The sequence below is a fragment of the Sycon ciliatum genome, chromosome 1, assembly GCF_964019385.1.
Source record: "Sycon ciliatum chromosome 1, ocSycCili1.1, whole genome shotgun sequence".
Taxonomy (NCBI): domain Eukaryota; kingdom Metazoa; phylum Porifera; class Calcarea; order Leucosolenida; family Sycettidae; genus Sycon; species Sycon ciliatum.
The window spans coordinates 17,029,029-17,043,393 of record NC_088643.1 but is presented as its reverse complement, the minus strand read 5'-3'; the positions used below and the strand labels follow the sequence as shown (position 1 = coordinate 17,043,393).

The 14,365-nt window shown below is 49.0% G+C and overlaps 1 protein-coding gene across 3 annotated transcripts; it reads left to right on the top strand.

Annotated features, from left to right (window-relative positions):
* The first annotated feature begins 1,630 nt into the window (after positions 1–1,630).
* LOC135815361 (polycystin-1-like protein 3) lies at positions 1,631–14,346 on the top strand. 3 transcript variants are annotated; one of them, XM_065328655.1, is made up of 13 exons: positions 1,631–1,815; positions 1,917–1,990; positions 2,939–2,999; positions 4,589–4,646; positions 5,572–5,618; positions 7,142–7,535; positions 7,900–7,950; positions 8,313–8,337; positions 8,794–8,876; positions 10,130–10,422; positions 11,076–12,040; positions 12,480–12,518; positions 13,565–14,346. In XM_065328655.1, exons 1-13 carry the CDS (start codon positions 1,779–1,781, stop codon positions 13,640–13,642), a joined length of 2,205 nt encoding a protein of 734 aa, XP_065184727.1. In that variant the 5' UTR covers positions 1,631–1,778; the 3' UTR covers positions 13,643–14,346. The 3 variants fall into 3 exon arrangements, with proteins under 3 accessions (XP_065184727.1, XP_065184734.1, XP_065184719.1); XM_065328662.1 differs by having other exon boundaries at positions 2,936–2,999; positions 13,568–14,346; XM_065328647.1 differs by having other exon boundaries at positions 2,936–2,999.
* The last annotated feature ends 19 nt before the right edge of the window (positions 14,347–14,365 follow it).

Below are 14,365 nucleotides of genomic sequence, written 5' to 3'. Positions count from 1 at the left end.
GTTGTTGTTATTACCGTGCCGGTTGGTGCTGCTGTTGACGGAGGCTGTTCTAGCCGTGCGCGGAGTGGTAGGTAGTGACGAGGACAATACGCTGCACGGCACGTTTGCGCCGTGAACGAGGGAAGCCAGGGCAGGTCTTTCTGTGTGCGTCGCCGTGAACGGATGCCATGGGTTCGGACATTCGGCAGCTCTGGACGTGCCGTTGCTCGGGGCGCCGGTGTTGCCACCGCAGTCCAGGCTGGATGATAAGCTGGATGATAAGCGCGCAGCGTTACTACCCTCCCTAACGACACTTGCAACTGCTGATCGCGGATGGGACTTTTCCGATTTCCTCGAACCACTACGTGATGGTGGGACCGTAGAAGGTGTGGGCTCGCTTCCTGCCTGATTGGTCAGAAAGATCTTACGCAGCTGGGCCACCCGGCCTTCTGAAGTCCCGCTTGGCAGTGTTGTGCACTGCGGCTCAGGCGGCGGGGGCACAGACCTCACTTCTGTCTCCTCCACGAGGACTTGGGCAGAGCCACATGGCCTGCCCCTGACACTGCTGCTACTTGTGCTGCTGCCATTGCTGCTGCTTCCGTCGGCGTCCGGCTTCATGGAGCATGTATCTGCACTGCTAGAGGACATGCTACTGTCCTTGAGACCACTCTCAGCGCGACTGGCGTTCCAATCCGGTTTGTCAGCGGCTGCCACGGTCAGTGTGGTGCTGTCGATCGATGCACGCCTGGTCTGTAGCCCGCCAGGTCGCTGCCCTGTACCAGGGTTCAATGTGCCCACAGGCCGAGCTCGATAGGCATTCAGTGCGTGATGTGAGGACGAGGTCGACATACTGCTACTCGAAGACGGGCCACTTGGCTCCCAGTCGCTGCAGTCCAAACCGACATCCAGCATCTTGTCTCCTGCTAGCTCCGATAGGCCATCCACCAGCTACACCAGGGGGCAACCCGGATTTCGGCTCCAAACGGAAGCGACCGCGGTTCGACGGACTGACCTCTTCTGGGAAGGCATAGAACAACTCCTGGAGAAGTTCTCACTCCACTGAAGTTCTACCAGCCGTAAGTTATGCTGGGCCGTTCCTTCTTCAACCAAAATTACAAAAACCAAAGTGCAGATGTCCGCGAAGATCCAAGCCAGGCCTGGGCAGGGAATTGGTGTTGGCGTAACGTTGTTTCTCGCAGATCAGATGCATGCACTGTTCGGCTACAAGGCTCGAAAGTTTGAACGGGTTCGGGTACACACTTTTGATACGGCTACGGGATGCTCGCAAAGCTAGCTGACATTGCGAAGTTCCGAGAAGCCACAAACTGAAAACTGGCAGTGGAATCTGTGTCCATTTTATTTTATTTTTATCCTTCTAGCCTTACACAACTACTCCGGCTGAGCAACTGAGCAAGGAGTTTCTCGTCAGTGGTTTGACAGCATGACAAAGAGAGGAGAGAGACTGATTGTTCACTGGTTCATGAATGACTCGACTGTGTGAAAAGGTTCACCAGTGAGGTCAGAGTACAATGAGTCAATGTACCGAGATCAATAGTGCTTTCAGTAAATCAATTTTTTGGTAAAAATATCATCTGTGGACAGTTTCGTCCTGTAAAAAAATTCAAAACTTTACGATTAATAATCTTGCATTGATATCATGCAGATGCAGTATTTTCAGTCCATCGACAAGTATTTCTCATATTTTCAACATATTTCTCCAGGATGGAGAAGGAGTTCCTTCCAGTTGCCCCTCGTGTGTCTTTGAGCTACCGTTTTCTGCGGACGTACTAATATGCAAGATGATACCACGAGAAGAAGTCGCTCTTTACGTGCGAGGTTTGTAGGGAACTTTTGAAGGCGTGTAAAGTGTTTTGCTTGGGACCAACAAGTCTTCAAGTCCAATGCGTTGCTATGTGCTGGCCTTACTATTTGACCAGGGTATCTTGAAGATGAGCAAATGCACCGTACTCTCAGCGCATTCAATCAGGAGTGCAAGCTTAGATTGCCAGAGGTGAGGGAGTCAAATGAAAATATTTCACTTTCATTAAATTTTATTTTTGACACAAAGTTGAAGTTAAAGCACATTTCCGAACTTCTCAGTTTTGAACCATGCCTATGGTCGCTCCATGACTGATAAGTAGGCAGATTTAGGTTTTGCTTGGGGCTCTGTGCTTCACACACAACTACAGTTAAACCTCTTTAGGACGAACATCAAGGGACCGATGATGATGTGTTCGCAATAACGGGAGTTCTTCTTATCCATATGTTTTACCCAGTGAATACACAGGGTTTTATCCAATACAGTTACGAATACTAGTTCTTCTTAGGCAAACATTTGTCTTATCAGGTGTTCTTCCTAACGAGATTTCACTGTAGTTTATTTTTTTGCAAGACACTGCAGCAAGAAGCTATACCGTTTGGGAAAGGCATGCATGTACGCGCACGTGTATCATTGACATTGGTGTGTGTGTGTGTGTGGTGTGTGTGGTGTGTGTGTGTGTGGGAGAAAAAATAAAAAAGACCAAAAAGTAGGGATTCACTGGCCAGAAAAAGCCACTTCATAGCTGTGTGGTGTAGACCAGGCTGAATAGTGGCGGTCAATTCTTCAGCCTTGCAAGCTGTTGAATGGTGCAATCCCAGCACAAGCTGCTATGGCTTCTGCTGTAGCGTCGCTATCATCGTCTCCGGCGATGGGCGTCCAATGGTCCAATGGTGTGTGTGTGTATGTATGTGTGTGTGCTAGTCTTGACCTGTCTCATTCAGATCTTGTCTGCTATCGTTGCTATAAGAGAAAATCTGTGGGTGCACATCTATTGCATTTGCAGATTTGCTTGCTTTTCTTGCGACGGGTGTATACATGGTACATGGTACAAGGTGTGTGTGCGCGCGCGTGTGTGTGTGTGTGCGTGCTCGCATGCTCACATCTGCACGTATGTATGTGTGTTGTTTTCAATAGAAGCCTCTGGAAAAGAAGCTGTCGACAGTTCTTGCGGAGCACCGCGACGCATGTGGCTCCGGAGGTATGTGGCCACACTGTTCAGTGGCACAGTACTGGCGGGCGCCGAAGAACGACCAGGCTAGAATGTCACCAAGCACAGCATACCAATGTATACACGGAGACTCAACCGTGCATAGACTGTGGTACATGAAAATATGAACGGTCTAGGCTAGGAGGCTGACCGCCAGTTCTTCGGTGACCAGCAGTGCTGTACAGTGCTCTGGCGTGAACATCAGTTCTGCTATGTGCTTCACTCGGTTCTAACTCTGTAAACGAAGCCTGGTCAATGAGTGACTACCCCCCCCCCCCCCCCCAGACACCGATTATCCGAAGTACAGTAAAACCTGGTTTAAGCGACCACCCCACGGTGCAAGCAAAAGCGGTCGTTAAAGCCAGGTGGTCTTTAGAACCAGGTCCCGCAGTGTCTGTGTAGAACTGTCGGTGCGTAGAAAAACGGCCGTTAAGGGCAGGTGGTCGCTAAACCCAGAGGTCGCTTACACCAGGTTTTACTGTACAGGTGGAATCCTGATAATTCGAACCCCAAAATGCCTAATTATCCGGACATTCTACTTTTCCAAACATGTACCCACATACCATCATGTATGTCAAAATGCTCGCATTGTGCAGAGTTGCCCTATGCACTTTAGACACAGATTTCGCAGACAATGAACCGGCCAGTACAGCCTGCTCATGCACACTGAACTGTCTTGTATAATGTACAGTGAACTTCGAATTATGCATTGCCAACTTCGTATTATGCATTGCCAACTTCGAATTATCAGCACAAATCGTGCACTTTTTCTGTGTACGTGGACTCCGTGGGACTTCTCATTAACCGGACATGACTCGTACTGGCTGATAAAGAGACTACAGTCGAATGAGTGACTAATCCTCTATGCACTCGGTTATGATGTCAATAGATTGATGAGGTTAACGGTCATCCTGAATGTAGGTGCACAATCTTCAAACCGGCACTGGCACCGTTCACGAATATTGTGGGTGGCAGCTGCAACAAGGGCAGTGCGTCTGGCTAAAGCAGGATCACGAATGAAATTACTTAATAGTATTATTGCAACGCCCTTTCATTCTTCCAATTGCATTTTCAACTATGCGTCGGGTGCGGATTACACAGTACTGTATAAGCAGAAAATTTCGTCGGTCAATAATTTCGTCCAACTCCAAAGAAAGGGAGTTCGTCCGGTTGTAAATTTCGTCCATGGATCATAAGAGTGTATTGAAAAGCTGGACAAATCAATATTAGTCCGGCATTTAATTTAGTCCAACAGCTCGTTGGACGAAAAAGACGAAATTAAATTCCAGACGAATATTTCTGCTTGTACAGTAATTGAAGTCTACCTCAACTTTATTGGGCTGGTTTCTTTGGTAGCACTTCATAGCGGTTGTTGATAGTCCGAATGCAGCATCAGCAACATTATACGGTCTGATCCTGTCCCAGAACTGTGACAGACGATGCTTTATATAATTTTTCAATTGTGCGTTCAGTGTCCTTTAGTACAACTACGATTCCTGATGAGTGTTGTACGAAAACCTGTTCGAATAATAATCGTTCTGAACCCTAAGGTGTTTCTTCTTTTTCTGTATGGTTTTCAGATGACCTGGATATGCCGCAGTTGTGGAAAAGAGTAGATGTTCTCCTTGGGCATCTCAGGTAAGACCAATACAAATGGACAGACAGACAGTTTGGCTGAAAGCTTGATATCCATACGATGAGTCGATGACACACCAGCACAGGTCCAGCCCAGGGATTCGTACAATGCAACGAAGATCGCCTGATAGCCAGGCAACAGGAGCAAGACTACACTGAGTGATATTGATATATAACTAGCGAATAGCATTATTATGTTTTATCGTCTGATGAGTGTTTTTTGAAACACGAAACTCGGAGTTACGAGAAAGATGTTTGGTCTCTGTTGTTCTGCCCCGTGTGGTAAGCTCTGCCCTTTTTGAGGTATTGAGCACAGTTTGCAGCGAAGACTCAAAGACACTTTGTCTACTGATATATTAATGTATCGAAGAGTGTCTTCTTCAGAAAGATAACAACTGTCGAAACGTTAATTAATAAACTTCAAGTACCAGTATCAATCGGTCTAGTCTTGCTCCTAATGTGTGGTCCGGCTATGTTCCGTTGCAGACAGACAAACAGGTAACTAAACACACACACACACACACACACACACACACACACACACACACGCGCGCACCTGACCTTTGACGATAGCAATGCTACGGCTGAAGCCATAGCAACTTGTGCTGGGATTGCACCATTCAACAGCTTGCAAGGCTGAAGAATTGACCGTCACTATTCAGCCTGGTCTACACCATACAGCTATTTGAAGTGACTTTTTCTGGCCAGTGAATCCCTACACACGCGCACACACGCACACACACACGCACAAACACGCACTGGCTCTAGTAGGTACTACTATTTATTGCCACCGCCTTGCGCCATGCAAGCGTGCTGTGAATACCCTGTCTATCCTTCGCCACAGTAGTGAAGTCTAGACAGGATATTCACAGGAGTGCTGTGTGTGCTGTGTGTGTGTGTACTTGCTCAATCCTCACCCCTTGTTCAGATTCATGACAATGCCACGGCCAGCGACGAGTGCTCGCTCTCAGCACTGTATGTTCCACGTAGGTCATTTCAGATGATGAGGATGATAATGATGGTATTTATGTAGGAAACGTTGAATGAATACAGTCAACTTCGCTTATAACGACACTCGGCGGGGCATCAGAAAAGTGTCCTTATTCGCAAAGTGTCGTTATACCCGAAGTCTCATATGTATTACAGTGGGATGGGACTTTGCTCTGGGCATGGAAATTCTGTCGTTATTCGCGAATTGTCGTTATATCCGCAGTCGTTGTTAGCGAAGTTGACTGTAAAATAATTTTGAGTGAAGTGTAGAAAGCAGTGCAATTTGAGGTGTGGCTGTTAGCCCACAACATAAATTGGATATAACGAAGCTGCAAGAAGCGTCCAAGCTCATCTTGGTTTATTTGTGGGATTGGGAGAAACTTCTATTTCAATGTAAGAAGTCAAGGATGTGAACTGCCAGAAAAGTGGGGGATAAATGCCAACTCCGCAAGGACTCGAACCTGGGTTGTGAACTGCATGTGGAGTGAGCGATTTTTTCAGAGCGTGCTAGGCTTGGCCGGGTCCCGTAGCCCAGATGGTTAGAGCACTGCTCATAACGAGCAAGGTCCCAGGCTCGAGTCCAAGTGGAGTTGGTATTTATTTGATTACCTTTTTACTCTGTTCGAAGTGCAACGAAACTCCAGTGTAGCCTTGTCATTGCAAAATATGCCCACATCAGCACTCCGTCCATACTTGGCTACACACAATTCTTCAGTTCTTCCAAATTCCCGCCCAGGAGGCCATGATTTGGGGAAATGGTGACTTGGGATCGCACAGGCTGAGACATGCATTGCATGCTAACTCTTCACCACCTGATTTGAGATAGTGCAAGCTGTTGTTAGAATCAACTGTGCCGTCTGTTTATGGAAGTTCTATCACTTTCTGGAAGATATTGCAGTTGTGCTTTTGCATAATGTGATCTACACCATTAGCCCCAGTTCTTAGCACTGAAATGACCTCCCTGTCATGTTTTCACATTATTTTTTGTAGTTATAGTGTTCGATATGCTCGCGGGAGTCACCATTTTCCTGGTGATGCAAAAGAGTGGAAGACTTTTTTTAAGAGGTTCGGGTAGTCTAGGACGGAGTGCTGGTGTGTGCATCGTTGCTACTGTTTACCGCTGTTGTGTCAGCGTTGCAAAGCACGCACTGCTTTATTTACATTCACTGGAATGTTTTCGTTCACGCTAATGTCGTGATAGGACGAGTGCATTGAACACATCAGGCATTTGAGATTGGACCGTTTAAAGGCTAGCAGCGGTGGTGGCCTGGTGACCGTTTTTGGCACGATAATACGCTACAATCACTTTCGCGCTGATGTCATGGTAAGATGAGTGCATTGAAAACGTCAGGCATCGCGCGTGTGTGTGTGTGCTCCCATGTTGTTGAAACTAGACCGTTAAAGGCTAGCAGTGGTGACCATCTTGTGCGCGATAAATTGATGATGATGGATGATTATCACGTGTGTGTGTGTGTGTGTGTGTGTGTCCCCGTGTGTTGTTGTCACAGATCGCTCCAAGCGCGGCAACTCCATTCTGCACGACCAGCGTCGTGGCGTTCAGCCGTTCACCGTCATGCCGCAGCACGCCGACAAGGACGCGCAGCAGCGCTGGCAGCAGCAGGCACGCAGCCCTGCACCCGCACACTCCCTGGCGGCGGCGAGCAATCAGCTGACGACGACGGCCTCGCCGCAAGAGCAGCAGCACGCCGATCACTCCGACACGCCGCCGCCGTCCGTTTTGCCTCACGCGATGGACTATCCGCCGCTGATGTCCGTCGGCGAAGACACCGCTCAGCTATTGCTGTCGTCTTCTGACGGCCAGAGAGCGGATTACGGTGCAGCCGCACCTCCTGCTGCCAGCGCTGTCTCCGCTGGACACCTTCGTTCGCCGCGGCGGAAAAGGTATGAAGAAGAGACTTCAGTACAGTGGTCCCTTTATAACCCGGCAACATTTGTGCTAAATGCCAACGGCCGCGTTTTTATACGCACTAAAAAATCGTATAGAAGCCGAGGTGCCCATTGCTTTGGGGTCCGGATAAGAGAGGTATGAGAGCGTTATGTTGTATCCACAACAGCTTACGGTGGAATCTGATCAAAAGACCACCTGTATTCACAGACTGCTATAGACCGGTACCATGGGGCGAGCGCTGAAGCTATGTGTCACCTGTATTTGAAACCAAGGGGTCGCAGTGCAATTGGACACGCTCACCACCCAGCACCCAACAGTCAGTTAAATGTTTCTCCCTGTTTCCGTACCTTGTTGCAGCATGCGGCCGCGGCGAAAGCAACCGCTGACCGAGTCACCGATCAAGGACAGGTAATTTTTAGCTGCCATGCTTTTGATGCTGAAGCTGTGGGTGCATTTAAATATATTTGAAGGAGACATGCTATTTTCTGATCCACTCTGACTAAACAACCCGCAATAGTATCAAGCATCCCCCCTCCCCCCCATTGGTAGGATGTACAGTTGGAACCTGTGACGGATACACTACGAGAGAGCTTGAAAGCTCAGAGCCCTCGCTATGCTTTGTTTTTACCTAGGTCATCATGCGTGTTATTCAAACTCATGGAAACGTCTTTGCAATACGATTATTGGTGTGTGTGTGTGTGCGGGTGTGTGCGGGTGTTTGTGTGTGTGTGTGTGTGTGTGTGTGTGCTTGTGTGCGTGTGCTTGTGTAGGTTACGAAAGCCTACATCTGCGGAGGTACGGTGTTTTTGGAGTGTTCTCAATTTCCTGCAGTGACATCATTATGACTGTGTCTACACGTACTACAGCATTTGGGTATATGTGTGTGATATTGCAGAACAGATTTTATGTAGAAAGTGGCTACTCTGGTACATCTCCATGCACTATCAACTGTTTGATGGAGTTGCAGGACTCATTCCTGGTACATGTACCGCCTTTGAGTATAGATAGATACCGTATTTTCCGGGGTATACGCCGCACTTAAAACACTCACAATTCACCCAAAAAAGGCATTGTGGCTTATACTGTGATGGTCAACTGAACCGTGATAGACAGGGTAGATGCCTGTATTTAGTGACAGCAAAAAAACCTGGGTGCGGCTTATACTCCAGTGCGGCTTAAACTCCGGAAAATATGGTACATGACATTGAGCTACCAACTCCTTTGTGTTGTGATGAATTGTCCGCTGAACAGCACTTAGTGGAGACGATCCTGTCGACGCCCAGCTTGCAGTTGAAGCTGGCCAATGAAATCAACCATCATCACCTCACTGGAAGGTCAGTGTTATCCAAGAATAGTGAATGCCTATTTTTCCACTCCCTGGTGTTATCTCCAGTAGCTTTTAAAATGTTCCGTGAGAACGCCCCACCACCTGCTCTCATTGGTGGTCATGGTGTCGAGGCGGGGCAGTGAACCCATTGCGTAATGACGTTATTTGTGCTGCGAACACCCCGCACAGCCACCTGGGTATGGTTGTGTGGGGTGTTGAACAGTGCATTCCTGATTCCAGCATACTCACATGCATTACTCATGTAATCCGTATTAACTTTTGGCAATGCGCAGTGGGTCCATTGGTCAAATCCTATCTCTAGGCTGTACGACGCGTTCATTTTACACACCACGGACGTTGTCGATGAGTCCGTGAAACAAGCTTCAGCTTCAGTCTTTACCACCAACATATCAAGGCTTCCACTAGCACTTCTGTTGCCTTCTCTTCGGGTGGATACCGGCAGAAGAAGAAACTAACCGGAGAACCGAGTTTCATTGCATTAATTTTTATCTCCAAGCAAACGACTTAAGGTGGCTCACGTCTATTTCCAAACCAGGGTTCTAGCCAAAGGGGGTAGGGGGGGGGGGGGGTGCAGCACCCCCCTTACTCTGTTTGGGGTTCGCCCTGTACGTTGCATTTTGCATGGCAAGACAATTTTGGAAAATGGAAAAAATGGGTTACGGGGGAACTGTTTCCCATGCCCGCCTCCCTACTATTTTGCCCTGGCTAGAACCCTGCAAACTCGTCATGTTACCTCACAAGAAGTACCCTGTGTTTGTGGAAGGGAAAGTTGAAACCGACCTATACTGATTGTATCAAAGAGCTTCGCATATGCGTGAGCTGGACCCTTCGAAAGTGGAGTGCGCTACAAGCTCGCCACGCCAACGTTTCTCGAACGTAGTATACGCGAGAACCTGCGCAGAAGACGAGTTTAGAAATAGGCGCGAGCCACCTTGCGCAACAATCGTTGTGCGTGGTGCAGCCGAGGACTGTTCGTGCGTTGCAGGTTGGAGGTTTAGTGGATAAAATGATTTACAGTGAACTTGTCTGAGACGACCACTCAAGGAACCTTCAAACGTGGTCTCTGTGACTGTTACCAGATGATCGTCTACTCCTTATCCAGGGTGATTTGACTGAAAATAGCATCCCATGGTCCTGGTTTCAGTGGTCTTTTGGGACAGGTGGTCACCTTGACGGGTTTCATTGTACTTAACGTTTTGCACTGTGCTGTTTTTCCACCATCACTGTCCTTTCGCGCAGTGGGTTGCTGAGCGAGGTGGAATCGTCGTCAGCATCACCCGGACAGCTCGACGACCATGCGTACGGCGGGGTCGACTCTAGAGCCGGGGATGTCGGCCTGGCGACGACTGATACGCCGCCAACAGCAGCGGGAGCGGCGGACGTCAGTGAGGCGAGTGTTGGCGACTTGCCCGCGCCACCGACTGGCCAGCAGCTGGACGCCAGTGCCGACGACACGGTGTCGCGCGTGCTCGAGTGGATGCACAACGATCCGGCGTTCGGCGACCTGCCCTGGTCTGAACTCGAGCCAAGAGGTGCGTGTTGCTGTGTCTTCAAGAAAATTGATTTATTAAACAACGGTGTGTGGTGTAGCCGACGATCATTAGTGTGCTGGGTGTTGGAGGTTTTAATAGTGGAAAAATGATGAAATTTCACTGTGCTGTTGTTTGCTCTGTCTGTACGACCTCTGTACTGTGTATCTCTTGATGGGCTCAGGCAAGCTCTGATCTGCTTTATTCAAATCTGGTTCTTTATCGTTATGATTGCTGTAAGTCTGTAACTCCACGGGCATACGACCAGTGCACTTGCAGATTTGTGCACTTCTCTTACAGTGCTTTGCCGAAGAAATCCAACCCCCTGAATAAAATAGCACCGGGCGATACGCAGCCATAGCACTACACACACTGTTCTGTGCACTTGACAGCGGTGCTACTTTCTTCATGAGGTTGGATTTCTCTGGCCAGAACTGTTACTTGGTTTGTGTGTTTGGCTGCTGCGGCGGCCATGCAACTGTATTGCCCACGTCGACTGGATGCTCTGCTATTGGAAGTTGTGATGCTGTTGCGGCGCCTGGCGCTGTTCTTTTCAACGCGGTGAACGGCTGTATGGCCTGCAATGCGGCGTGAAGAAGTGCCAGCTTGCGTAACTTCCTTCAATCACTTTCCTGTTTCTTTTCTCCTTGTATTAGGTACTACTACTGCCGCTGCTGCTACAACTTCATCAGCTATTGGCAACAACATTGGACATAGCAAACCGGGTGATGTGCAGTCGTCGCTCTTGTCTTCGGTTGCCAATCCAATCAATCCGCTGCTCCTGACGCCGTCGAAGATGATGACGATCGCTGACACGGTGCCGACGTTCTCCACCTTCGAGTACAGCCCGTCGGTGATCAGCCAAGTCCTCAGCTCGATCAGCACTGTGCCTGATGCTGCTGCGGCTAGCGTGGAGGACCATACTGGTCGTACTGCTGGTGCTGGTGGTGTACGGATAGACTTAGGTCACTTGCCCTCGTCAACGCCCTGTACATCGTCTTCTCTCTATCCGGACCGAACTTGTAATATGGTCGCCACGTCCATCTGCAACAGCAGCAGCAAGATCACCAGTGTCACGACTGCAGCGAGCGCAGCGAGGAGCACCGCCGCCAGCTTAGGAGAACACCCCTCCATCGACTTTGCCGCATCCGGCGGCCAGGCAAACGGCATTGCGCCGTCTCAGTCGACAGCAATTTCTTCAAGTTCTCACAACTCGGTCGGCAGTGTTGATAGGTTCTCGTCGCTTGCACCTGGTGCTGATCGACTCGCCTCCGACTATCCCAATCGACGTGCCCATGTTCGCTCGCTGGACTTCAGCAGTGCACCGCCAGCTGTGTCCCCGGCCTCGTCCTCGCCGCCGCCCCTCGTATCCGGAGTGGTTGCCGCCGCCAACATTGCCTCGTTTGTGCAGAGCACCGTGTTTGCCGTGCTCCCGCCTCAGGATTCGTCCCCGGTGCGCAATGTACTGCGGCCTGCGGCTGCGGTGGCTCTGGATGAGAGACTGTCCAGTAGTACCACTGCTGCTGCCAGCTCATCACGGCCGCAGCCTGCGCCGGACCTCTCTGTGAGTCAAAGCGTGGCAATGGCATCGATTTCAGGCAGCTCATCAAGCCGCTCCGACGTAAGTTTGACTGTTTGGCTGTGTTATAACTTTATAATGCATTTCAAGAGCGCGCATGTTCTTCTGCTGAAGATTGCGTGACTCGATGTTGAATACTTGTGAGATGGGAATGCATGGCATTTTTTCGAAATACACTCGCCCGCGGTTGGCAGACTTTGTTCATACCGGTGCGCTGGATGGATCATGCGTGTGAGCGCGCGCACACACAGACTTTTTTCTTCTGCATCGGAAGTATCCAGCGCATTTCTTAGTTTTTGTGGTTGTTGTTGAGAACACTGAGAAGAAGGCTCTTGAACAACATCTCGAAAGTATCACTAGTATACTCTCAAGCCTTATCATCAGGTGAAATATAGGCAAAGTCGAATGTCTCCAAGGAAACTGTTGTTGTTGATACGTGTATTTTCTGATTGAATCTCTGGCTTGCTGAATTCCCCTCCAGGAACCGCCAAAGAAGAAAAAGAAGAAGAAGAAATCAAAGGTACTGCGTATGTACACATGTGTGTGTGTGTGAGTACGTGTGTGTGTGTGTGTGTGTGTGTGTACGTGTGTGTGTGTGTGTGTGTGTGTGTGTGTGTGTGTGTGTGTGTGTGTGTGTGTGTGTGTGTGTGTGTAGGTGTGTAGGTGTGTGTTTAGAGGACAAAAGAAATGTACCCTACTGTAGCTACATGTATTATCAAGAGTACATAACCCCAAGAGTGTGCAACTGCCTGCACAACCTCTATGCTGTGCTGCGACGGCAGAACTTCACATCACGTGACATATTTCAAAAGGTTATGCTGGCAAACAGTGCAAAGTGACCACAAGAGAGTTGTACCCAAAGCTGGGCTGCGTACAACCCAGTATCTATCATGCACTAGAGTGCACGGGTTCATCACGTGATGTGAAGTTCTCCCGTCGCAGACCCCATAGCTGGAGTTGCACACTCTTGGGTTATGTACTCTTGGTATTATGTGTAATCGATCACTCGCACTGCCCAGAATATTACGGTGTTTGCACCGACTCGTAAAAACTATGCTCAGTGATTCTCCAGAGCCCCTATTAAACTGCTCATCTGTTCACAAATGATAAGGGACGGCCCCGGGCACGCGTAGTGTAGCGTGAGCTGTACTGCACTCTTAATCCTGCTGGTCCGCGCAGCATGGTACTCTGTCCACGCCGCATGGATTTCTGCGACGTGTACAAAGTGCCAATGCACACTGTACGGAAAAAAATCACCACCTGGCCCACTTTTAGAGGTGGCGAAGCGCAGCTGGCAATTAACTTCATTCAGCCTTTATTATTTAATAGCAGTATTTTTTCTTTCATGTGGATCATACTTTTTTTCTTTTTCTTTTAAATCCCGGGCAGTCGGCTACTATCATTTCGTCTTGGTGGATAGACATGGAGAAGTAGCCATACTAAACGTCTCCCCGCCGAGGCGTTGGGATCCATACAGATGAATAGCAATACTAGTACTTGTTGTTTGTGCCTATGCTCATAGCTCTCTTACGTCTTCTCTGGTTCTTCGGTGCCTGTGTTGTGCAGCAGCAGCATGATGAGCTGGAGGCGTTTCCGGCCAATGTCGACGTGGACGGGTTTCTTTCTCAGCTGTCGTATGACTGAGCATGACGCAGTGTGTGTGTGTGTGTGTGTGTGTGTGTGTGTGTGTGTGTGCAGTGTGACCTGACCTGACCTGGTGTGGCGGCGGTGCACGCCCGTGAGCTGATCGATACCTCTGTGTGTGTGTGTGTGCGTGTGCGTTTAGTGTTACATAGTGTGGCCGGTGGGGAACTTGTCCCGCCATCTAGTAGTCGTGTCCCGAACGAACTTGATTTCTCACACGTGTGCCGGAATAGATCCTTATTGTAGACCAGACTACCCGTGGACACAGTTTCAAGCGACACCCTGCTTGTAGTGGCTGACCACATGTACATGTACTTGGACACTGATTTTATTATCTGTGTGCACTATCGCCAGGCATGCACGTTGATCCGGCAGGCTCGTTTGCACTGCTCCCCCCTCTCTCTCTCTCTCTCTCTCTCTCTCTCTCTCTCTCTCTCTCTCTCTCTCTCTCTCTCTCTCTCTCTTTCTTCCTTTCTCTCTATCACTTTTGGAGCTGTGTTGTGGGTGAGGAGCCCAAGCAGGTCGTGACATGTCCGTCTCTTTATTTTTTTATCATCTCTCTTGGTAACTTTGAACTAGTAATTTAGCAGCTTTACTACTGGCCTGTTCTTGCGATCATCGTTTTTATCATACCAGTAACAACAGACATAATTTCACCACATGTGCAACTTTTTTTAAAATACATGTGGCTAAAGTGTTCATCATTCACAAACTTGTTGTCGA